At 37.6% G+C, this 25,928-nt stretch overlaps 2 protein-coding genes across 4 annotated transcripts; both read right to left on the bottom strand.

Moving 5' to 3' along the window:
• Positions 1 to 1,413: 1,413 nt before the first annotated feature.
• LOC133533749 (traB domain-containing protein-like) lies at positions 1,414 to 5,669 on the bottom strand. 2 transcript variants are annotated; one of them, XM_061872784.1, is made up of 9 exons: positions 5,336 to 5,667; positions 4,839 to 4,993; positions 4,523 to 4,647; positions 4,159 to 4,285; positions 3,666 to 3,811; positions 3,086 to 3,243; positions 2,564 to 2,669; positions 1,882 to 1,986; positions 1,414 to 1,614 (listed from the first exon to the last, which is right to left on the bottom strand). In XM_061872784.1, exons 1-8 carry the CDS (start codon positions 5,427 to 5,429, stop codon positions 1,980 to 1,982), a joined length of 918 nt encoding a protein of 305 aa, XP_061728768.1. In that variant the 5' UTR covers positions 5,430 to 5,667; the 3' UTR covers positions 1,414 to 1,614; positions 1,882 to 1,979. The 2 variants fall into 2 exon arrangements, with proteins under 2 accessions (XP_061728768.1, XP_061728767.1); XM_061872783.1 differs by lacking the exon at positions 1,882 to 1,986 and having other exon boundaries at positions 5,336 to 5,669.
• A 1,282-nt stretch (positions 5,670 to 6,951) lies between these two features.
• Positions 6,952 to 25,802, bottom strand: LOC133533759 (traB domain-containing protein-like). 2 transcript variants are annotated; one of them, XM_061872799.1, is made up of 11 exons: positions 25,621 to 25,802; positions 24,944 to 25,164; positions 20,584 to 20,679; positions 19,050 to 19,180; positions 18,733 to 18,857; positions 18,401 to 18,527; positions 16,780 to 16,919; positions 16,024 to 16,175; positions 15,494 to 15,599; positions 12,103 to 12,225; positions 6,952 to 11,255 (listed from the first exon to the last, which is right to left on the bottom strand). In XM_061872799.1, exons 2-10 carry the CDS (start codon positions 25,143 to 25,145, stop codon positions 12,111 to 12,113), a joined length of 1,194 nt encoding a protein of 397 aa, XP_061728783.1. In that variant the 5' UTR covers positions 25,146 to 25,164; positions 25,621 to 25,802; the 3' UTR covers positions 6,952 to 11,255; positions 12,103 to 12,110. The 2 variants fall into 2 exon arrangements, with proteins under 2 accessions (XP_061728783.1, XP_061728784.1); XM_061872800.1 differs by lacking the exons at positions 24,944 to 25,164; positions 25,621 to 25,802 and adding an exon at positions 20,759 to 20,884.
• Positions 25,803 to 25,928: the final 126 nt, after the last annotated feature.

Here is a 25,928-nt window from a genome sequence, read left to right as displayed (position 1 = left end):
TTTCATTCGGTTACAGACCTTATACCGTGCCGCTTGTGTTTAAAATTTATTAACTCGACAAGCTTAGGGGCTGTGGCCGAAACACGAGACGCAGACGAACCACGGGGCCCGAGGAGAGTGTGTACATTAGATCGAGGAACTTACGAGCTGTGACCGAGCCGAGACACGAGACGAGCCACGAGCCGCGAATGTACATAAATCGGCGGTCAAAGTGATCTCATTGCAGTGAGTTCCTAAAGGGTTCTACTGAGCTTGCAATAAATCTCATGCACTCGAAACACTGCGACATTTGATCAAAGAGTAAAGTAAGGCTAGGTTCACACGGCGTTAATATAATCGAATACCGTAGTGACAGCAAAATTTGTATGGCAACTTACAAAATGTGACAATCCAAATATAAAGGGACCTTATGGCTGATAAAGATAAAAAAAAAGAATGTTGGACTTACAAATACAAAATTGTTTTTTATCCCGAAAAGTTTACCGCAGTGAGCAGAGAAATGTTTTGTTGCCTCGGCACGATCAAGAAAGCGGCATTAGTTATATGAAAGAGAATTTGAAATAGAGATGGATTGTCAAAATAAATTTTGTAGCCACAGTCAATTTACTGCCATCTTTCGACACATGATTAAAGCTTTTAGAACGCCATTTGACTTTGATCCTTATTTTTTCTCTGATATGACTTAAATTTGTTAACCCTTTTCCAGGCATAGTACGATTTATCGACTACATGTGCGCCATTAGAATTTTAACTTTAGCATTCCGATTTAAAGTTCAAATTAGATTACACTTTCAGGAAATGTTACTTGTCTTCAAATGAATCATCAAAGCTGGATTAAGCTCTTTAAGGACCTTTCAAAAAGGTTAGCAGAGGTCACCGGCGACCGCTGAGCTGGCAGCTTCCTCGCTCAAAGAATTAGTCTTGCAATACAGCGAGGAAATGCTGCCAGTATCTACGGCACCATGCCGCAGGGGGATATTTTTTAGTATTTTATTTTAAGTTTAGTATTATTTATTTTTAGATTTAGGTTTTAAGTTTTATAGTGTATTCTACAAATTGTATAGTCATGTTACTCGAAATAAAAAGCTGGATTAATTGGAATATATTTGGATTTTTTGGGAAAACCGTGTAGATTGGTGCGGCCTGGAAAAGGGTTAAATATCAAAAAGGGGCACTATCTACTGGATCGTAGGCCAACAGTATGGCGGCATCTTTTCGAGCGATGGAATGGAATAAGGATCAAAGTCAAATGGCGTTCTAAAAATTTTAATCGTCTGTCGAAAGATGGCAGTAAATTTACTGTGGCTACTAAATTTACTTTGACAATCCACCTCTATTTAAAATTCTCTGTGCCTCAATCTAGAGTCGACGATGATGGTACAAGTATGCGTTTTTCGATGAAAACTGCTCAAAAATTGTTTGTAATTATTTATTATATTTTTCTTAGCTTAAATAATTACAAATGCAATTTAATTTATTAAAAAATCAGTACAAACCTGCCTCAACGGAGCCTAGCCAAATATCAGTCTATAGAAGAATGAAAACACCAGAAAATAAACCGTATATTTGAGGCCATTCCAAAACAATACAGAATACAACGGAGGCTGTGGAATCCTGAAAAGATAAAAAATGTTATTGGTATTCTTCATGTCGCTATTAATAAAATCATACAACCTTATTAATTTAATTGAAAATATGGGCTGGCAAAGCTGCGTACCCTAATGCTTAGAAAGAAATAGGGGAAAATAAAAAAAGAGTTACTCTCTCGAGCGAAACTTGAACTCGCGACTCCGACATACCAGCGTAGCCTGACATTCCATTGATATGACAGATAATTATATAAGTAGTATTATTAAAACGTAAAAAAAAACTAATTCTCACCTTCATTATGAGATGGGTACCTTCTAGGTTAACATTTGTGTAACTCGGTTAGAAAATTTCGTAAAATAAATGTTTTTCGAGTTGTCTTTGAAATGGAATTATGTACTGAAAATAAGTAAACAAAATTAATCTCAGTCGTACAATCTTTGAAGCGTAGACGTAGGAAATTAGGATAAAAATAATTTTATTACAAATGACAGGAGCCAGGAAATAATGTTATTATTCTTTATGTTACGTGAATGTCACTATTAAGTATTTCATTGAATAAATGTGGCAAAGCATGTACGACCGTGATCCTACGATGAACTAAGATGACACCACGACCGTTTTACTACCTAACTACAAAAACATGAAATGATGAGTGCCAAGATTTCCTATTTGAGGATGGGTATTTCCACCTGGTAACACAACTAACAAATTGAATTTTCCAGCCTTCAGATTCCCGCAGTCACACAGACATGTGAGTGCTAAAGACCTCTGATTGCAACAAATCGCATGCGATCTTAGATACATTGCCGGCTAAGTAGATTTAACAAATTTTATTGATCAATCAAATGCAATGCTATTTGTTACAAGGCGAATAGTGAACGCAGAAAAAATGGTCAGCTCACTATTCGCCTTTTCGCCTTGCAACTTATGCGAGTGTGCAAATGCAGAGTAGCTTTTAACATCGAAATCTCACCTAAGAAGTGGTATGATATCCTCCTGCCTCATATGGCCGTAGTATTTTATAATGCCATCAACATGCCCCATTCCTACGACGGCTAACACCCTTGGGTTTTTAGTAACTGTAAATTGAGAAGGTAACATTACGTAAGAGCCTGATGACAGACCATTGGAAGCATATTATATACGAATGAAGACCAAGACGGACAGTCTTGCTGAGGCTTTGCAAACGATTTTTTTTTTGTAGTAGCCTTTCCAGTTTTACAGGGGCACTAAACTATTTTTCACAAGTTAATTTTTTTTTTTCAGGAAAAGTGGTCTAGTATAGGTCAGAACTCTTAGCCTTAATGCCCGTTTTGATTACGCTATTTCTAGGAACCTTCCTCATTCCTCAAATACCCTGCCTCTCCCTATCCCTCCCTGTACTCCTAAGTGCCCTAAGTCTTTTTACACCACCCTGTCCGACAAATTTGGTCCGAGAAATAGTCTAGTCTAAAATATGTCTATGGGAGAGGAAATAAGATATGTATTTACTCACCATTACGAACACATTCCTGTAACGAATAGGCTAGACACCGATCGCGTTCGTCTACGAACACATGAAATATCTTTTTGAAAGCTGGCACGTCCCGAGTGATCTCCTCAAACTGAGCTGCCACGAAGTCTTTATCTTTGTATTTTTCCAATGCGTGCTTGCTGTAAATATGTTCAAAATTATACACTATATACGGGTCACACGCTTATGTGTGACCCGTTTCATTGTTTCTATGCAGCTATGTTTACGCACACTGAGTCCAAACAGGCAACAATTACTAAATAACCATGATCTAACTAGACTGTTATTTCCAACCCCAATGAATGTACAATGTTTTCACAGAAGTTTGTTCTTTGATCGATTTCTCATGGTTGTCGTTGTTTTAGTTAGAAAAGGAAGTCAACTGGCCCATTGGATATTACCCTGAGTACATCACTCGCCTGCGTAGGTATGGCGTAAGAAATGGAGAATGGAGATAAAGGGTTTTGTAGGTTCGCAAAAGCACTACCTATCTGCTGCTTTTTGTTATGTATTGAATTTATAAATCAAATAATAACGAGTCGGTACTTAAACAAATACATACTCTAACGGTTTCGATTGGCTTGATGACGTTAAATGATATAGCACTTGGCCGAGCTCAAATACGCTTAACGACTGAAATGCTCTGGCTATCGTTATTTGGATGGGTCTATCACCAAGATACAGTTTGCAACCTGGTATTTTCTGCATCTGAAAAGTTAAAGACGTCATGATATAAAAATTATTGTAGTAAGTAAGGTAGCAGCGTATGATATCCCTATAGGAAGCCGATGGATGAGCAGCGCGTGATCGGTTGTTTTAGCATCCTTAGGAGGAGCTTATTTAGATAAGCTAAAGCAGCGATAGTACCTAAAGGGTTTCAGTTTATACCCGCATGTAGGTATGCCTCGTCACGCATCCTTCCCAACCCAAGCCCTTTCGAAGGTTAGATAATTTACCGTACCTAAATTTCTAAGTAGGTACAAAAGAGATTATGATGGTGAAATACTTATATGTAATTATCGTTAATTAATAAAAAATGGTAAAAAGAGGTGTACTTCATGGTAGGCCCTGCGGAATTCGCCGCCTGGCGCCACACCCAGTTCCTTCGCTATATCAGCGTATGTCTTGAGCAACATGCCGTGCAGCATGCCGGACACAACGTTCTGCCCTTTCATGGCTTGTCTGCAGCAAAATAATTGTTATTACCTAAATTTTAAACTTCGGAAACACATGAAATATCTTTAAAGAATCTTAAGTTTTGCTATTGAATTTTGAACCTTATTTTGTACAAGATATTGTACCAACTAAAGGTAGTTAGGGGTCTCTACAATACCGACGTACTTTACCTACTATACTATTTACCTATAATTTCACGCCTAACTTTTAAGTTACGACGTAAAGTGCAGAATTGATACTTACTTCATTTTGGCTGCGTCGAATTTTTTGGCATCCTCTATGAACTTTTTCTCGTCTAGCTCCAATAACGAAACTCTTTGCCGGCATAATTCCACCAAAATTCCGTTCGGATTCAAAACTTTCACTATCTAAGCAAATAAAAATCCAATAAGTATTTTAAAATAAATAGCAAAAAGAACGATTAGTGGGCCACATTTTGAAGAGGGATAAACTACGTATTTTAGTTCATACATAGGCTTTCAGGCTTCTTTTAAGCAGTTTTTTTAATGGACTACGACTCTACGCTATAGTGCAAGAGTCAAAAAATAATTTATTATACCTCGGATACATCCTCTACGGAATTTTTGCTAAAGTGCACGGTGCCGAGCAACACGACCGTCCCCTTTTCATCATTTTGCAACAGAGTCGCAGCGGACGGGAGTTTTAGGGAATCGTTGCTGAAGTTTCTGGTCAGTAATGAACTAGGGGCCAATGCTGTAACATGAATAACGGGGTTTTTATATTGTCGGACAGGCCACATCACACGACCTTCTAAATGTGACTAAATATCATGATTTCAGTTCTCTTAATCTCGTTTAACCTCTTTTCAGCATAAGGCACGTTAGTAAGTAGGTATTGTTACACGTGACATTTTTAACAAACATTAGATAAAGTATCTTACCATTCTCACTTCTATAGGTACTCATCGCAAATCTTTATCACTATGTCTTGGTAAAAACTTTACAGAGCTATGTCCAGAATGAGTATGGCTTAAGATATTTGGCTCTAATTATTCAAATTACACACACATAACTACACACAACTTTGGTAACTTACATTGATTTTTTCGCAGAAGAATCTTAGTTAGCGACACATTTTCAGTCAAATGCCACCACAATTTGCCAGTGTGTGTCCATATTTGATACCGCATCTCATAATTGGTTAAAGAAATTAATTACACAATAATTTTGGCATGTTCTAAAAGGATAAGGAGTATATGTTATTTAGGACCTAAGATTCATTTTTAGTTTCATCCATACTTGTTAATTTTATACACCTAACGTCACTTGAATGTTATTCAAATGTCACGTTGATATTCATTTCGTATTTAAAAGCATTGTGCCTTAAATGTATGCCAGTAATCAATAGCAGAAAAGAGGGATGATGATACAAGAAATCGAATAAATTATTTTTAGTTTTATCGAAAAGGTGTCGTCGTTTTATAATTTTTATATGATCTTTATCACCTATTAGTTTCTGCGGCCACCTAAGGTCTCCGTCATCAAATCCACTTGATGTCATCAGCGCTAGATTAAGATATAATCTAGCTTAATTTAACAAAGCTGGCGTGAATGAAATGAATCAAATGGCCGTAACGTCAACTAAGTGAAAATCAGCTTAGGTGTGAAACTTTTAGCCTGTGACGCAAATTCAGAGTCATTTTTTACAATCTTTTATTTAGTTTCTCCGGTCTCGTTGACTGTATGTAATTAAATCTGGCTAGCTAAATGACTACTTTTCATTATTCGTTTGAGCTGAAACTTTACATTCTTATGTAAGTTGGGTGACCATGCAATATTAAAGCTAAATGACTACTTTTCATTATTCATTTGAGCTGAAACTTTACATTCTTATGTAAGTTGGGTGACCATGCAATATTAAAACTAAATGACTATTTTTCATTATTCGTTTGAGCTGTAACTTTACATTCTTATGTAAGTTGGGTGACCATGCAATATTAAAGCTAAATGACTACTTTTAATTATTCGTTTGAGCGGAAACTTTACATTCTTATGTAAGTTGGGTGACCATGCAATATTAAAGCTAAATGACTACTTTTAATTATTCGTTTGAGCGGAAACTTTACATTCTTATGTAAGTTGGGTGACCATGCAATATTAAAGCTAAATGACTACTTTTCATTATTCGTTTGAGCTAAAACTTTACATTCTTATGTAAGTTGGGTGACCATGCAATATTATGGTACGGTCACGTCTGTAAATATCGATACGGACCAAGTGCCAAAAATATGTATACACTACCCTAATATATGGGCCATACGGTCGTGTATACATATTTTTGACACTTCGATCGTGTCGATGTTTTCAGACGTGACAGTACAGAAAGGATGTTAAGCACAAAATTATTTGCCATTTCCTATCTCTATCGCTCTTATAAAATGGCGATATAGCAATATGCAATAATTATATTGCAGTTCCGTTTGCGTAGTGGCAATGGCTGCTGCATCATAGGCGGCATATGGCGGGTCAATCTACGCCTTTGATCTACGCAATTCTTCGTGCGACGTTGCTGTTCGTTGGTATTTGTATCAAGTCAACTTTTTGATATGAAAATATGATCCAAAGCCTTGAAGCTAGAAGAAGACAAGGTATTCAAGGTAAAGAAAATTCGTAACACGACACTGATTGCTGTATGGTTCAAAATAAAAGTGAGTCATTTAAATCAAGTCTCTTTAATTTCTCTTTACATTAATAATAACAATATGTAAAGCAGAAACTGTTTACTCACTTCCTCAACAACTAAATTGCTGCATACGCTATACTTGAACAGTGCTTTTCAATATTCTTTTAAATGTACCTACAGTTGGTTTCAGAAATACGGTCCGCTCCTGTGTCCAAAACGCAAAGTTGAACAAGCACTTGAAAAGTCGTTTAATTCTGTTGCAAAATTAGGTACAGAGCGGAAGTTGGTATCTAAGCGGGTGAGGGGTTCAATAAAATCTGAACATAACTTTATTGTTAACAAAATAACAGCGTGTAGATATCGTTTTGAACACCTTGCGCGCTTAGATACAACTGCGGCTGACTGTACACTGCATTCAAACCATTTCACACATTATTTTATCACACCTTTATAGCTATAATGTTTTATGTCTAAAGGAATCAGTCGCTTGTGAGATCTAACTACTTCAGGTTTCAACAATATTACGTGCTCTGAAATCGTTAGACCTCATGAACAACTACCGACTATGAGAACTTGTATTTGGGTTAACTTCGGATGATAAAGGGGAACATCTGCGCACTGCGTCCGAATCGCACGTCGCTCCAAAAATTGAGCGAAAAAACGCTAGGCGCGTATTATAGCGAAGTCTCGCTCGCACGTCGGAGCGACGCGCAAATCCGATGCAGTGTGCCATGCCCCGAAGACGCAAACGTTGCCTAAGTTAGACAATTCAGCTGCGTCTTCTTAAATAAAATATGTTGTTTATAAGGCGTAACTAAACTAGTGCTAAACGTAAACTAGTGCCTACGCCAAATCTTGGGATTAGTTGTCAAGCGGACCCCAGGCTCCCATGAGCCGTGGCAAATGCCGGGACAACGCGAGGAAGAAGAAGTTTATAAGGCGTAACCGCCTTCATTCTGAATTGGTCTGAATTCCCCATTTCGATAAAATTTCTAGCAATTTTCGTCCTCATAAACCAATACTTATAACTACGTGTGTAAACAATTGTGACTGATCGTGATCACCAACGTATTTTGAACCTGAGTGACCCCGACCAAGTTAGATGATATTATATAATACAGTGACGTGTCGTGTGCAGAGAAAAGAAGAACATTGATTTAACAATTATTATACCGTAATTAGATAATGAATTTCCGTAATTTCTAAGTCAAAATTCTAAACCATTGTTATGATTGCGTTAATAAAATATAAACAGTTATTATACCTCTCACGTCCAATGATGTTTTCTATGACAGTTCCTTCAAGTCTATACCTCCCGGACCCGGGTACGTCCTTAAACTACGTCCAAAAGAGAGGTATGGGCATTGTGAATGTCATCTCGCTTTGTGTGGTAGGGCACAGCCAGTGGATGTCATTCCAGATCTAGAGCAGAGACCAACTGGAGAAGTACCTCCACCTTACAGAAAACAGCAGCCAAATAACACTAGACCCTGCTCATAGTGTTGTGTTCCTTCCGGTGAGTAAGGTTGCCAGAGCTCAACGAGGGGGGGCGGGTTTAGGGTCGGCAACGCGCATGTAACTCCTCTGGAGTTGCAGGCGTACATAGGCTACGGAGACTGCTTACCATTAGGCGGACAGTATGCTTGTTTGCCACCGACGTAGTATAAAAAAAAAACTCTTTTAGTTGAGCTAGATTTAAAAATTAATGGAATAAATATTTTTAACGTATTTTTATTACCTAAAACCAGGACAACGCGACAAGAATACCACTTTATATAAAGGTATACGCACAAATTTATATAAAGGTGACCCCTGACTATTGAAATAGTAGTACTGAATATATTTCTAAGTTTTTTCATACGAACTTTTATGAAAATATTCAGACAAATACCTACTTCGTTATGTTGCATTAACACCGAAATGAACTCGGTAGTTTTACGGCACGTCATTATGGTTAATGATATATTATGTAGGTACTACGAACTACAGCATGGGGTTCTTCAAGGAGTGTACGGTCACGTCTGAAAATATAGATACTGACGATAAAGTACCAAAAATATAAATATACACCTTAATACATGAGCAATAAGATCGTGTGTACATATTTTTGGGACTTTGTTCGTATCGATATTTTCAGACGTGACTGTACAGGTCTTTAAAGAGGCAGCAACGCGTATGTAACATGCAGCCCCGGAGTTGCAGGCGTTCATAGGATACTGTGACCGCGTACCATCAGGCGGGCCGTATGCTAGTCTGCCACTGACGTGGTATGTATTATAAAATCAGGGATACTTTGTTGTTTAGTCTATGGTCGATTTAGATGTAGTTCAATGTCATTTTTAACATATAACACATGATAAACATCCTCGTTTATATTTTTAACGCAACCGCAACAAGCGTGACAAGATTGTTAAATGACAAGATTGCGTATTATTCTATCACGAATAATATTTCCTTATATTATAAATGGATGGAGATTTATAATTAATTTCTTACATTATCACAGTCCTTGATATTAAATCAATATGAAAATGGAAATAATTTTATACGGCTCGTCTAACGATTATAATAGGTATATTAAGGGTGGGTTGCACCACGCACAATCAACGACAAATGAATGATCATCAGATAAATAACTATCAAACAGTTCTAACATATTTTAACGAACTACGATGATGAAGGCAGATTGTTGCAACCGACCCTAATACTTTAATGTAAATAAAACATGATAAAGTTATTTGAATGTCCAATTAAACAAATCTACTGAAAACATATTCACAATATTAATATAAGTGATGAAAACATGTAAATTGCATAACTATGATAATTAAATGCAAAATACCAGAAGGTTATCTAGTACTTCAACGTCAACGTGGCAATGCGGCCAGGCATTTTTTTTTAAATTCTAGGCTCTAGGCCCATCTTTTAGGTTTATAGTTTTTATAAATGTGTTCGCATAATAGATGTTTTTCTCTTAGTAAATAAATGTGTATTATTGTAACCAAGTTAATTATGGAAGATAGATGTAAGGAATACAATCTTCATAGGCAGAACTGTTGCAAAAGTGTCCAGCTGTCAGCTATAAATAATAGTTCCAAATCTCTCCAGAATAGCGTTAGAGTAGCAAATAATATTGACTGAGTGAAGTGCGATGTCTATGATTTGTTTTTTTTTTTCAAGTGTTCTAGGTATTGTAGCGCCACCTATTTAAGGTTTTTTGACGGACACTTTTTGGTACATGGAGATTCTATTCCTGACCTCTACCTTCTAAAAAGTTAATATTAATATAATGACATTGACAACTAAAAACTAATATTTTTAAACATTAACGGCCTTGAGTTGGAGTGATATTAAAAGATGATAGATAAGCAATTAACATAATACTCGAATTTTAAAAACAAAATAATCAAATTCAGATCGAGAATGCCATCAATGGTAATTATTATTGCGTTTAAAAATGTCACTTCTAACTAACGATTCAAAACAAAATAACATGGACTGTTATTTCAACAAAAACTGAAAACAACGAAACAAGATAAACTAAAATCATTTTCTTTATAATTAATTTAAAATGTCGATTTTTTTTACAACATATACTAAACCAAAACATGAGAAGTAGGTAGATTTCGATATTTTACATGAAATTCCAATTATAAATCGAATATTTACAATATTTTACGTTTGATATCAGCAAACAAAAACACAGTTTGGCCAAAAAAGAAGCCGAACAACAACATATACTAAAGCTAAGGCCCTTTCCTCACTTGTCGGTATTATATATCGATACAGTACGCAGTATTTCTTCATCAGTAGTGCAGAGGCGCAAGAGCGGGACGTGCCACCGCGTCCGTGACCCATCAAGCAGGTAATAATATGGCTTCGATTCTTTACATTCAACTTAGGTAAGGGCTGCCACAATTTTACAAGCGCGTAAAAATTGGGTATATAATATCATTATTGACAAGAATTCTTTCGTTCTTACATCTTAAGCCATACATTTTATTAGTACCATTATTTAGAATTTGAATGAATGTCAATTTGGTACAGCTCGTAAGATATTTAAACGGGCTTATAAGGAGCGAGTACCAAATTTAGATGTAGATCCATTTCTCTCAATATAGGAAAAAATGCAAAATTGACATCTCAATAAACATACATGATAATAATTTTAGCAATTTAACTTTCTAATCAGAGACTCATGTTCACGCCTAACCTATTTATTAATAAAATAATAAATCATATAATTAATGAGCGAGTTTTCATCCAATAATATTTACAGTTTAGTCTTCCTAAATTTATTATATGTGTGTTTCCGATGGTCCAATTAGGTGTTCTGAAAAGAAATTGTTACTTTTAACTCGAGGCTGATATTACCGATTGTTTGATATTGTTACGACTTGCCCCTTGACTTTGATGATACGAAGTAATACATATATCGGCAAGCGAGCGCATGCTAGGAGCTATAAGGACAATAGCCTAGTTCGGACTACGTCAGTAGAGTGGCGAGTAATAAAGATACTTAGTTTATTATTCAAGTAGGCATATTACAACAATGCGCTTATGAACGTCAAATAAAGCTACACCCGCTCTAACCCTGCACCTCTGACCCCGAGATTTAAATCCCCCCCACTGGAGGAGGGTATCCCAATATGGACCGGCAAGAAACTCGGCGGGACACATCTTTTCACAACATAATTGAGATTGGGTAATTGTGACTTTGCATTCCTAAAGGGCTAAGTTCCATGTGCAGCATAAACCTTTTAGCATGCAAATGATGCAAAGTCACAAATACTCACCACTCAACTAAATTACTAAAGTAGTCCGAACTAGCCTTATAAGACAAGACAGGCAGGCAAGTTGGCGAGAATCTATTCCTGTGGACGTCACGCTATTATCGAATAAACAATTTGAGTAATCATAAACCGTATTTGCGTTTCTACGTATCTGATACTACTATCGAATTAATTTGTTTAAATAATATCCACAAAGTATTCTTTGAGTTTTCGAGTCAGTAAATTCATTATTCGTTCGTCTGTGTAGATCAAGGACCTCCAAAACCTTTGGTTCGAAGTCTTCGAACGGGCTTTTCACGGGCCGGATTGACAGGCCCGAGACCCCTCGCAGTTTGGAGAGCTCCGGTATAGACAGGCGGGTACAAGTGCCGGGTACTCGGTACTCACGGGGTGCATCACGGCAGCCAGCGGCGCGGCCACAGCCGGTAGCCCGCGTACACCAGCGCGCCCACGCACGCCACGCGCACGGACACGCGGATGATGCGAGTTGATAGTGATTCGGGCGGGATCCTATGGAAACAAAGTTTTATTACCGTATTTAAGATGGCTGTGGCACGTAAAAGTGACATTAGGATAGATCGATTCTCGAAGATATTCTTTATTCCATATTCTTTTATAATTGCATACATATAGTAGGTACAAAAGATATTAAACATTATATTAGGTTCATACATGCTACCCGATTCGGGTGTTGCAATGCAATAACTACACTAATTACTTATCCTAACATTATACACATAAAATATACATATTTACAAATTAAACTAAGTTTAAGTATAACTGTCCCCTACAAATTCATCGACACAATAAAAACATTTTTCTATTAGGTGATTTTTAAGTTTCTTAATAAATATTGCTAAATTTTCCTCTGACTTAATATGGGCAGGGATTCTATTATATAAAGTCGCCGCAGCATAGTTTGGGCTGCTTCGAAATAATTGTGTACTTGGTGCCTGTATTACTAGGTAGAGCTCTCTTCGGCGACTTTGAATTCGTCTGAATATGCGTGAATTTTTGCGCACGAAAGTTGCCAGTTCTAGAATGTAGATGCCAGATAGTGTTAAAATTTCATATTCTTCGAAATATGGCCTACAGCTGGCTGGGGACGTTATTTTAGCCAGTATACGGACTTCGGTCAACGCTGAGAGGCGGTATAGTATAGATTTTCTGAAATGACTTTTACGCCTAGACCCTAATCTGGGTAATTCCACGAGACTGTAACGTCAGTTACCAATTCTTTTGTGTGTTCTTCATTAATGAAGAAAATTTTAGTGTATTTGTCTGGCGTAGCACTACAGGTAGATATCTGGATACTTAAATTTGCTTAATTAATGTAAGAACACAAGAAAGATAAACAATTGATTAAATTTAGAGGCAGACAACAGGCGGTCTTATCGCTAATAAGCGATATCTTCCAGTCAACCTTTGGGTAGCGGAAATAGAGAAGTTAATCGAAAAAGTAGGTGTTGCTAAACCGTAAAGACATAATTTACGAATTTATATTAGTAAAATTAATTACATACAATTTAACTCCAAACTTGGCGAAAATGTTAAGATTAATGTAAACTACGGAGATGAGTCAATCCAAGAAATGCAAAATGTAAGTTTTTTAGGGATAGTTTTAGATAAGCACTTGGATTGGCAAGCACAAATAGAAAAGATCCGTTGTTAACTAAATAGATTTGTTTATGTAAGTACTACGTAAGTTAAGACGGTCATCAGGCTTACATACGGCGTTAACCGCGTATCATGGGTATATTAGTTCAGTGTTAAGATATGGGCTTATTTTGTGGGGAAACTGTACGAATTTTAACATTGCATTCGTAGCACAGAAAAAAATGTATACGTGCTATTTGTAATCTAGCCCCATACAAGACATGCAAACCATCTTTCAAAAGACTTAGAATCTTACCGCTGCCATGTTTATACATCTTAGAAATCTGCATCTTAGCATCTGTAGTTTTAAGATTTTTGCATGCTAGTACAACCTGTTTAGTACAAATTGCAGAATAAGCAACCAATTGTCACTTACCAGCTAAGACACTTTTGTACCTACTTATTCTTTGCAATTAAATAAATACAATACATAGGTTACATAACAGATCATAAGATTAACACGTTATGATAATGTAGGACGACAGACCACCTCAATGTAGGCGAGCGCTCATATTATTGCATAGATTGGAACCTTAACACTATCACGATACAGTTGCTTTTTAAAGGACATTGTTGCTTTGCCACGTGGCTAATACGACAGCTCACCGCTGACTGCTGCAGCCCACCACCAGCCATATATGTGCCAGTGTCGCAGCATTTACCACCCAGCCACAAAGAACCATGGCCCATCTGGAAGGCGATGAACAGGCTCAGGTCTCAGGTTGGCCGTTGTAAACAGAGCATGGTCGAATGGGGACTGCTTCGTGGCCACTCTATCCAATGTGCTTGCGACACTGCACCACAAACCATGGCGCACCTGCTGGATTGCCCCGCGTGCCCGCACCCGTGCTCTGAATCTGACCTGAGAGATGCCACGGTCCGGGCTATCAGTACCGCTGCTTTCTGGGCATCCACAGTTTAGGGGAACCTCGACACGAGAGAAGAAGAAGATGCCTAATTATGTAGAGTTACATACACTATTAAAACTACACATATCATAAACTTTATTTGATATATTCACTAACCCAAATTACAACCAACATTGGGGCATCGTTGCTCTCTTGGCTGAACTCGCTGATATGTGGTGGCGCCTCCGAAATATCTTAATCGCTCATTTTACAAGAAACTTTTGTAGTAGTTACTTTTAAAACAACAAAACAAATTCATTTTATACTTAAAACTAATTAAAAGATAAACTGTACGTCAAATGGGGTTGGCAACTGTCAAAGGTTTGCATAGATGGCGCCATCATAGCTTGCCCCTGTCTCTAGTTTTGTTCTATGAGATGTGGCTTAAAGTACTGGAATCCAGGTCACAAAATTCCAAAAAAAAAAAAAACAAGGATTTGACACAATTCTAGGGATTGACAGAGCAAGCTATGATGGCGCCATCTGTTTAATACTTCGACCGGCCAATCTTAAATTGTAGTATGTATCATATTACTTATTGTACAATAAGTTCGTAGATTTAATACTTAACTGTAGTTTGTTCTGTACATAGTGTAGTGTTCATATTGTTTAATAGTTGTATGTAGTCTATTAGTTAGTTGTAATTTGTATTTCTTTGCAGATCGGATTCTCCACCGAACACTGTCTATGACCGTAATAAGATTCATATACTAGCCGTGTCTTATCCAACCTCGACATTGGCAGAATCATCAACACCTTGATGGAGCCATAACACGAAAAATTGATTGAACCCCATTGCGGCAAATGAAAACTTTTTTACGCATGTCACGCATCCGTAGTTTCTTTTTTTAATTCAGAGACAAACTAGAGTCGGGGGCCAATTTCCGTATCATTCAATACAAACTAACATGCGAGATTTGTCAAAATTGTATATCTTACAAAAAGGCATCTCGACTTTGAATGACGAAATTTGAATGTCATTACCAAATCGATTTTGATGTAGAAATGAAACAATTACAACATTTTCACAGATAATAAATTAGTTATCATAGAGGGTTATGATATGTGTGTAGATAAAAGAAACAATGGTTTTTGTTTAACAGATTAGGGTCCGAGGCCCAAAAATAATTTGAGAAAATTCATACCATTTAAAGTTCTGTGGGTCCACAAGCGTGACAAAGCATAAAACAATAGGGTTTGTGGTTGGTACTGACTTGAGCAGAGGCGGGATGTCTTGTGAGCGCACTTTGCCCCAGTGTTGCACGATGCCGGCCACGTGACCGATGCCCACCACGCCCACGATGCGGCACGGCTCTCGTCCTGAAACAATGAGCTTTTTCTGAATTTCTAACCTTATAAACTCACAGAATGCGTACTGGTATTACGTTACAGAAGGTCTCTACTAGCTTAATGCACACGCTGCGTTCTGACGACGCAGTCACACTGCAATGTATCGCAAATCGCTTGCAATTGTCGGTGGGGTTTGTGGTCATCCACCATCTCTTCTAACATGTTGCAACATGGTATATGCCACTACATATCATTAAATACTCATGGGGCTGCAACGCCGCAACCTGCAGCGAGTGGCAGAGGTACTGTAAGCTGCAGAGATAACTAACCCTTCTGCACAGAAACATCAATAGTGTTACATGTCGCCGCAGATCTTAAGGCTTCTACAGATCTTGCATCAAATCGCATGCGATTATCGGTGAGGTTTGTAAAGGTAACTAAATAGATTACTCACGGGGCTGCAGCGCCGCGACTTGCAGCGAATGGCAGAGGTACATGTCGCGTTCGAGCACGAAAACGCGCTTTAGCGCTGGGAACTCCTCCGCCATCTCTTCCAGCATGTCTTCGAGCATCTTCTTTTGTTTACACTTCTCTACCTCCTCCACACTAAAAAAAAGACATAAAATAATTTATAAACTACAAGCTTCTGCCCGCACTTCATTTGCGTGGGACACAGACCACTCATCCTAAAGACATAGCATAGTCGCGCTACCCCCTATGCCACATATACGGTAGATTTACTCGATTTTCGAGACACGCCTACATTGCTAACTTCAGAACCCGGCTCAGTCTAGAAACTTCGCTAGCTCGAAGAAGTTTTTGCTATGAAAAATGCATTATTGTTGTGTTACATTGTGTTTCGAGAACACTAAAAAGGTGTACGAAAAAATGGCATCTCATTTCACATGTAAGCCGATTCTTTTAAATTTTATAATTACTGATAGAAATGCAGCGATTTTGATAGCACATATTGCAATGGTTATTTTAAATGTCAAGCTTCTATAAATAACACTAGCACACTCTGTGCTATCAAAATCGCTGCCCACTTGATCTAACTCTATGTCCTTCCTCGGGTCTCCACAGATTTTAGAGCCGCGAAATTTTGTCTTCTGCCTCTCTATCGTTCTTGCATATTCGGGTGACAGTGAGGCAAATAAACTAACGAACCGAGTGACCCTTTGTTTCGCCCAGCAATTTATAAATAACTCACCTAATAGACTGGTTCGATGTGAGCAAGTGCCATACGAAGCGTATGGTCTGCCCCCAGGTCAAGGACGCGATGGCTCTATGCAGGGTGATGTCTATCGCGCGGTCGCCTAATTGGACCATGCAGTTGGGTATCTTTTTGGCCTGCAACAAATAATATTGTTATTATTAGTGTTATTAATATTGTTATTAATAATATTGTTATTATATGTTGTTCCTGTTATGGATAGATAGATAGATCCATACATCTCCTTCCTTGCCGTATCCGGCAATGGCGACTCCATCAACAATTCTTATCCGGATTATGAAATGCCCTTATGTGGCTCGCAAAACCAAACTTTGTTTTGAAGATGCGGTCACACGATGCGCAATGGAGTTGTCCAGTCGAGTTGCGGGCGTATGTGTGGGAGGGCTTAGGTCGCGTCTTGCGGATATGACGCTTAGCATCTAGGTCTTCCAGACGGTGCTGCTCAAATTGAGCTACTTTCTTGTGAACACTAGAACGCCATTCCGATCTTTGCAATACAATGCCTTCCCAGCAGTCAGTCGGTATCCCGCAAGCGACGAGGTGGCGTTTGAGAACGTCTTTATGTCGCAGGTCCGCTTTCCACAAGAGACCTCCGAGTAGAAAATTGCTTTGGGCAGTCTCTCATTCTCCATACGCACGACATGGCGACACCACCTTAGCTGATGCTTCATGATCAGTGCTTCAATACCAGGCATCCCGACGCGACGTAAAACTTCCGTGTTCGGTACCTTGTCTTGCCACTTTATACGTAGAATTGAGCGCAGACAACGTAGGTGGAAGGTGTCCAGTTTTTTTCATATCTGATTTATAGCTGCACCACGTTTCTGAGGCATAAAGCAGTGTGGGTATGATGATAGCTTTGTAAACCATAATTTTTGTGGACAACTTCAAATCGTGCGACCTCCAAGCACGGTTGCTGAGCTTGCCAAATGCAGCAGCTGCATTGGCTATGCGTGATGGTATTTCAGACGCTAAGGTATTGTCATTGCGGAGTTGGCTTCCTAAGTACCTGAAGCGCGGCACTTCTTCAAGAGCTTTGTTATCCAGATTGATACTGGAGTATTCCATGTGACAACCCCTAGGTGGTTGTACAAGAATTTGCGTTTTTTACAAGATACATTCTTTATTCATACAAAAAAGCAAACAAATTCATCAAAACAAACAAAAAAGAAAAGTGTAAAATAAAAACATGGAAACTTAATTTTATAAAAAACAATTTTTAGTTATTTAATACGCCATGTGTCCTGGCACAGAAAAGGCGCTGACTCAGCATAATGATGCAGCAAGCCACATTCGCTGGTATTCTGCCAGGTGTTACTTATATCTACCTAACCTAAGTAGGTATGTATTTATCTGTATAATAACAATATATGTTTATCGTCTCCCCAAGTCCCCATAGTACAAGCTTTGCTTAGTTAAGTTAATCTGTGTAAGATAGTTCAAAAATATTTATTTATTATTACTATAATATCCATAGCGTCTAATTCTCCCCATACCATCGTCAATCCGGTAAACTTACCAATTTCAGACCTTCTTGCAAAGAGATAAAGTTTGTCAGTTATTATGTGTTATAACACAAATTATCAAATTAACTCACCTCGGCCATGGCACGTCGGAACTCGCCGCCGGGCGCCATGCCCAGCTCGCGAGTGATATGCGCGGACATGTTCAGGAGCAGGATGTACATGAGCCCGTTGAAAACTCCGTTCTGGGCCATCGTTGCCCTGAAAACGTTACACACTTGAGATGTCAGAGTACTAAGATTTCGCACAGATGCAGTCGCGTAGCTAAAAAATAATTTGATATAGCAATGGAAAAAAGAGTAGTCATTCATATGTGTTAATATCTGCTGCTGAAGTTGAGTTGAAAACATGCAAACGAACCGAACCCAAATAAATAAAATATACTTTTAAATGTTACTTCACTCACCTTATCTTCTTAATATTAATATTTTTAGCTTCTCTTAAGATTATTTCTTCATCTAGTAATAATATGTTGGTTCTCTGTTCACACAACTCAACCATTACAATATGCGGGTTCACTTCTTGTATTACCTAAAATATACATGATTATAAACATCAGCAACTTGAAGTAAAAGACACATTCACTAAGTAATATTGATATAAAGCTTAATATTGCCTGGACAAACGGTTTTTTAACTTCAGTATTTTAGGAATCAACTAAGACATTTAACAAAAAAATTATCTAACGACTGATCTCTATTCCTTGCTTTATTAATATCATACCCTAGACACATCTTCTTGAGATTGCAAGCTGAAGTGGGCAGTGCCCACCAAATAAACCTTTCCGCCGTCAGGGGCATCCAACACAGTGACAGTGCTGGGCATTCCATCATCCATGGGCAAGTCAGGGACCCCTGTAATATAGAAACGGTGTTAACTGTGTCACGGCTTATTCTTGTAGTCATAGTTAGTACCTAGACCTAAGAAGATAGTATGTACATGACAGCAAGTCTGTAAAATAGTTGATAAGGAAATAAAGAGGCCTTTATTTTTATTTAGTCAGTACCTATGGCTGTCTAGTATAAGAACTAAAAAATAAAAGCGGCCAAGTGCGAGTCGGACTCGCCCATGAAGGGTTCCGTACCATTTATGACGTATTAAAAAAACTACTTACTAGATCTGGTTCAAACCAATTTTCGTTGGAAGTTTGCATGGTAATGTATATCATATATATTTTTTAGATTTTTCATTCCATTATTTTAGAAGTTACAGGGGGGGGGGGGACACACTTTTTTTCACTTTGGAAGTGTCTCTCGCGCAAACTATTCAGTTTAGAAAAAAATGATATTAGAAACCTAAATATCATTTTTGAAGACCTATCCTTAGATACCCCACACGTATGGGTTTGATGAAAAAAAAAATTTTTTTTTAATTTTTATGACGTATTAAAAAAAAACTTCTTACTAGATCACGTTCGAACCAATTTTCGGTGGAAGTTTGCATGGCAATGTATATCATATATTTTTTTTAGATTTTTCATTCTGTTATTTTAGAAGTTACGGGGGGGGGACACTCTTTTTACCACTTTGGAAGTGTCTCTCGCGCAAACTATTCAGTTTAGAAAAAAATGATATTAGAAACCTCAATATCATTTTTAAAGACCTATCCATAGATACCCCACACGTATGGGTTTGATGAAAAAAGATTTTTTGAGTTTCAGTTCTAAGTATGGGGAACCCCCAAAATTTATTGTTTTTTTTCTATTTTTGTGTAAACATCATAATGCGGTTCATAGAATACATCTACTTACCAAGTTTGAACAGTATAGCTTTTATAGTTTGGAAAAAAGTGGCTGTGACAGAATCGGACAGACAGACGGACATGACGAATCTATAAGGGTTCCATTTTTTGCCATTTGGCTACGGAACCCTAAAAAGGAATAGTGGAATATTTTCCACCTCAGGCGAAATTCGAAGTTGTTGCTGTGGAAAATCAGCATTCATTCGTTCGCCTTAGGCAGGAATAGGAGGCTTTGTATCATACAGAATTTTTGTTATATAAACAGACAAACAATATAAGAGTAGCAATTTGTGAAAGTGATAAAGAAGGACTTGTAGATGAATATTTTTAATTTTTAGATTCATTTGTGCTGTGATAATGTCATGCTCATGCAATTAGTCAGAATTTAAAAAAAAATGCTGTTTGGAAAAAACAATTTTAAAATAACATGAATTAAGTAACATGGAATGTCCTGGTAAATACAATAAATCAGTTAATAACAAGATAACTATCATGAGTCTTTAATAATTAAATTTACCTTCAATATCACATTCTGGGTTAGAATCAGCAATCTGATTATCTGAAGGGCTCTCTCTTTTCTGATCTTGTGTGGAAGTCACAAACTTAGGTTTCTCTGTAAATAAGGACAAATATAAAACATTGTACAATGTACTTATGTATTCTTGTTAAACACTCATATATTTTACAATTACTTTTTATGTATTTACTTCTTCTTATTGCGTTTTTCCTTTTTAAAGACATTTTAAGAAGTGTGTCAAGTGTCAGCTGTAGCACTACTGAACTTTTATTTACCCATTCAACTGCGGAGAAGCCCTAACAGTGCATCAGCTTGGATTGCAAGATACACTTATTAGATTATCTACTCATGGTAGAATCTGTTATAAGTTTTGGGCTTAGTCTGGTCTTATGGTCTTAGTGTAAATTGTGTAGTTTAAAGTAAGTTGGGTCAAATTACTTTGATGTAAGAATGAAAAAGAATGAGTTACGGAGTTTTAGTGTATGAGAATTATGCAATTGTAAATAGACAAATTATTTATAATTGTGTTGGTCTCAATACTTATTTGCAATAATGATTTAAATACCTACATTAACTCCAATTGCCCTTTTATTTTAACAGTCATAAAAAAAATATTAATTCAATCATTCACACCATATAGTAAGAAAGGCATTTGTAACTAATCAGTCAATAAATATATTTCCTATATTTTACAGTACAGCTGTTTAGTAAGATTGCATTCTGCTCCTTCAGGTACCTAGTCTGACACAATTGACTTTTATAGCAATAAAAGTGTGACATTATATGTCTGTTTTGCAAGTTATAACTGCAGGTGACATGGGCATAGGCGAAACATGTTCATAGATACAATTATGCTGTTGCCTCCTGCAGAGGAGGATGAGGTTGAATGGTCCAATAGTACAGTGGTACTTTGTACTTAGCCTCGCTACAAAAGCAATTACTGTTCTCTAATTTACATAGAGTAGATTGTGAAAGTCCTTAAAGTTTCTAGTCATCACTATTTCTCTTTAGACAAGCTTTAAATTTGGTTAAGGAAAGTCAAACTAAAGTAGAGCCTCATTAATAATTAATTTAAGTATTTTTTTAGTGATTATTAAAGTTTATCAATACTAGGGCTTGTCCCTTCGGACTTCAAATCTTCATAGTACCTACTATTACATATTGAACACTTATTCAACAGATGCAATGTGCATCAGAATAGCTTCAAAAGTGGAGTAATTTATTTTAAGATGCTTCCGTAGCAAAAGACCTAGCATAATATTTGAATACAGAACTGAGGTAGTTGTTAAATAAAATTATAAAAGTTCTTTTGAGTTCTGTTATCTATCCACCTGCAATTCCTCTGCTTTAAAAGGTTATGGGCCCAGTATTATATGTGGACAATGAGGCAACTGTGTGCCTAGCTAAAAACCCAGACTTTCATCAGAGAACTTAGCACATATGCACCATTTCTTTGTCCGAGAACTGGTAGCAAACGGAAGCTTAAGCATGCAGAGGATACGCACTAACCTACAGCTGGCAGACATATTTACGAAGCCGCTGGCTAGACTAGGACTTTTAAAGCTGATTAGCAAGCTAGGTCTGTTCAACGAAAGAAGGTGTTATGGTGCAACCTCTATGGTCCTTGCATAGCAAAAGACCTATAATAATTGAATACAGAACTGAGGTAGTTGTCAAATAAAAGACATGTGTTTAGTGATGGGCTGCGGAAACATTCCCGCTACCAGTAAGTTTCCATTTGGGAATGTTACTAGTAAGTTACCAATGTTACCGGTAACATTCCCAAAAGACGGTAAGATACGAAATTTATGATTTATATGAGATAAAATAAGATTCAGAAGTTATTTTCTTAGCCCACCAAGGTATGTACAGGCGGACTTTACATTGGAGATGTCATAGCGTTAGTATTTACAACCAATTTGCTTGAACCGTAAATGGGTCAACAATTTTGTTGTTCTCAAGCAAAAGGTACCACATTGTCGTTTACCATAAGGACGCTCTGAAAGGTTATTCGTATAAAGATACGAGCTAATTTCGTCTTTTGGTTGAGAACATCACAATTAAAATCAATTTCAAAGTGTGCCTACGCTACGCTAACGTCTGCTTTCTTGTGAATTTCGATTTTAATAGCCGCATGAGAATACTTTGGTTTGCGGATTAGCCGGGTCGCTTCTGTGCCGGTATTTTGAAAAATCTTCAAGCCTACGATGCTCTCTAAATATTATCAATTCGAAATATTTACGATTTTTTCGGGTAATACTTGCCTGTGCAGTGTGCATAATGATTGCACAGCTATCTTATCTTATCTTCTAATTACCGGGGGCCCTTGCGGATACACTTCGACCCATAGGGATCTTTTGTGTAGTTGCCCCCTAAGGAAAGACCCATTAGCTACTCAAGAGCCTTTTTGACCATTTCCATGTGTCGGATGATGGAGCTTATGGGTAGCCTTTTGAATTCCTTTGGTTCCAGATAGCCTGTTCCAAAGTCCTTCATTCTTTGTCTGGCGAGGGCGTGACATTCACACATTAGGTGTGTTACTGTCTCTTCCTCTTCACCACACATTCGACAATCGGTGTTGTCAGAGTGTCCCATCCTGGCCAAAACCCCTTTGACCCCATAATGGCCCGTAAACACCCCTGTTATAATTTGGAGTTGTCTCCTGCTAAGTTTCCATAGCTTTTTGCTCCAACCGGAGTCTTCTTCTTGTATGAAGAGCTTTGAGTGCTTTAGACCCGTCAGACTGTCCCATTCTTTTTGGTGTCTCGTCCTAGTATGGTCTTTAATAGCCGTTATAATGGTTCCCTGTGAGAGCCCCACGAATGGTTCCGGACCTATGTGGTTACTTGCGGATCCGGCTCTGGCAAGTTCATCTGCATTTTCATTGCCTATGAATCCCTCGTGCCCTGGAATCCATACCAGTTGCACTCTATTTTGTCTTCCAAGCTTGTTCAGAGCTTGGACACCATTGTACACCAGTCTAGAGTCCACTCTGGGCGCCCTGAGCGCCTTGAGTGCAGCCTGACTGTCACTGAGTATATTGATATTCTTCCCTTGGGTTTGCCTAACTATATTCTCATGCACACAGGCAATTATAGCGTACGTCTCGGCTTGGAAGACAGTAGCGTAATTACCCATGCTTATGCTACAACTAAAGTCATTTGCATAAATGCCTGCCCCCGTACCAGATACTGTCTTGGACCCGTCTGTGTACCATATGATGTCGTTTTCATCCGAATTTGGTGCTTTAAGACCTTCGGTCCATTCAGCCCTTGTTGGAACTTTAACTTCAAAATTCTTACGGAACACAAACTTGGGTTGCATCTTATCGCAGCCCATATTCGTTATCCTTTCCATGAAATTGTCACATTCCATGTTTGTGTGTTTAGTCTTTGGCTTGCTATCGCTCCATAGGCCTGTTAGAGCCAGCCTGTGTAGCGATTTCCGCGCCTCAGATTGTATCACCAGATGTAGCGGCAGGTCTAGCAGTACCTCCATCGCCGCTGTTGGCGTTGTTCTAAACGCCCCGGTAATAGCCATGCATGCTGTTCTCTGTATTTTCATAAGGTTCTCCCTGCATGTGCTCTTTAGTGTCCTTGTCCACCATGCCAGGCATCCGTACAAAATGATAGGTCTTACCATCATGGTATAGATCCATCTTAGTACCTTTGGGTTTAAACCCCATGTTTTCCCATATGCCGTTCTACACATTCCAAACACTCTCAGCGCCTTGGTTGTGGTAAGTTCGACATGCTTCCTCCAGTTCAGTTTTTTATCTAGTGTTACACCTAGATATTTCACTTCATCGGACACTTCACAGCTAACTTGCAATGTTCCAAATGAATTTGGTCCATTAAGTAAAATATTTCCCTATTAGGGAACAAATATGTAACAGCAGTAGTGAGCTGTACAACAATTGTTTTAAATTAGCAGATAAAAAGAGCAAATCTGCTATGTGTGTGATTTTAATCAAATTAATTAATATCTTATGTGTTTTGTTGCTAGGTAACTATTTGTCAATCAAAATTCGAGCTCATATCAACTTTGGAAAGTGCAACAACAAAATATAATTATCTATTTATATAATAAAATGATAAAAGTTCTTTCGAGTCATGTGCTATCCATGCACCATGCAATTCCTCTGCTTTATTAATTTTGAAAAATATCTACTAAACCTGAAACACTGCATACTTTAGTAACAATTACGCTATTGTAACTATTAATCTTGATTACTATTGCTACATAACCCCCCTTCTGAAGTTACCCCAGTGGACCTTATAGGAGAAATATTATTGATTTTTAATCCTTGGCTTTGAGTGATCTTGCTATCTAGACGTAAGAGTGTAAAAAAGTACATTACCACTAGTCCCTGGGCCCATGTTTCCTGTTATATTGAGATGTGTATCACCCCCTCCGTCTTCAGCCCTTATGAACACTTTGCATTCATTGACTAAGTCACACTTCACATTGGGTTTAGGGTTAGGTTTTAATAACAATTCCTCTTCTTCCAGACCCTGCTTGCCAGCCACACTGTCACTTAGCAGAGTGTCAGCAGCATCCATTTTATTTTAGAGTAGGCACCTGAAACATAATGTGATCTGTTATTTGTACAACGGTGGCAAACGAGTGTATGCTGGCACAAGGTGTCATGTCAAAGGTGTCTCAAGTGCATTGCTAACTCACTATAAATTTATTGTATCTTGTTGTAAGTGTATCCTTGGGAGGTTTAGCGATCTTACTTAACACCAGGAAACACAAAATTACATACATTTTTATAGAATAAGTACAAATTGGTGGTAGTGACGTGTAATTTTCATTTTTAAACTATGATGTACAGAAAATTATTCATTACATTATGTTGCAATAATACACGAATACGGCAATATACATAATAAAATGCAACCGTGAGAGACATGTCTATATTAAAATATAGAGACACAAATACACAATTTTGTCAAAACTGCTATTAAATAAAACTTTTCTATTAAAATTAATGACAGCATAAATGTAGATGTGTAACAATTTTACAGCACTTACTCTTTGCGCAGGCTTTTATGTACATAAGCGGATTAGATATGTAACAAGAAGCAAAAAATGTTTAGGAAAAAAGAGAATTCCAACTCTTTTTAAAATTAATATATCGACATGAACACGAAACGATCAACGCAACGCAACGTCACTCGAATATTTTTTCGAAATGACAGTTACGTTTCCAGTATTGCCTCAGATAAAACTCAAAATCACTTCAATTATAACATAATATTCAGATCGTATCGAAAACAGCAAATCCATTCAAATAAATAAAAGTCCAAATTCGTGACAAAATATTGCTTTTTGATATATGG

The sequence above is a fragment of the Cydia pomonella genome, unplaced genomic scaffold (assembly GCF_033807575.1).
Source record: "Cydia pomonella isolate Wapato2018A unplaced genomic scaffold, ilCydPomo1 PGA_scaffold_202, whole genome shotgun sequence".
NCBI classification, from domain to species: domain Eukaryota; kingdom Metazoa; phylum Arthropoda; class Insecta; order Lepidoptera; family Tortricidae; genus Cydia; species Cydia pomonella.
Note: the sequence above shows the minus strand (reverse complement) of the source record. Positions and strands in the feature narration are given on the sequence as shown.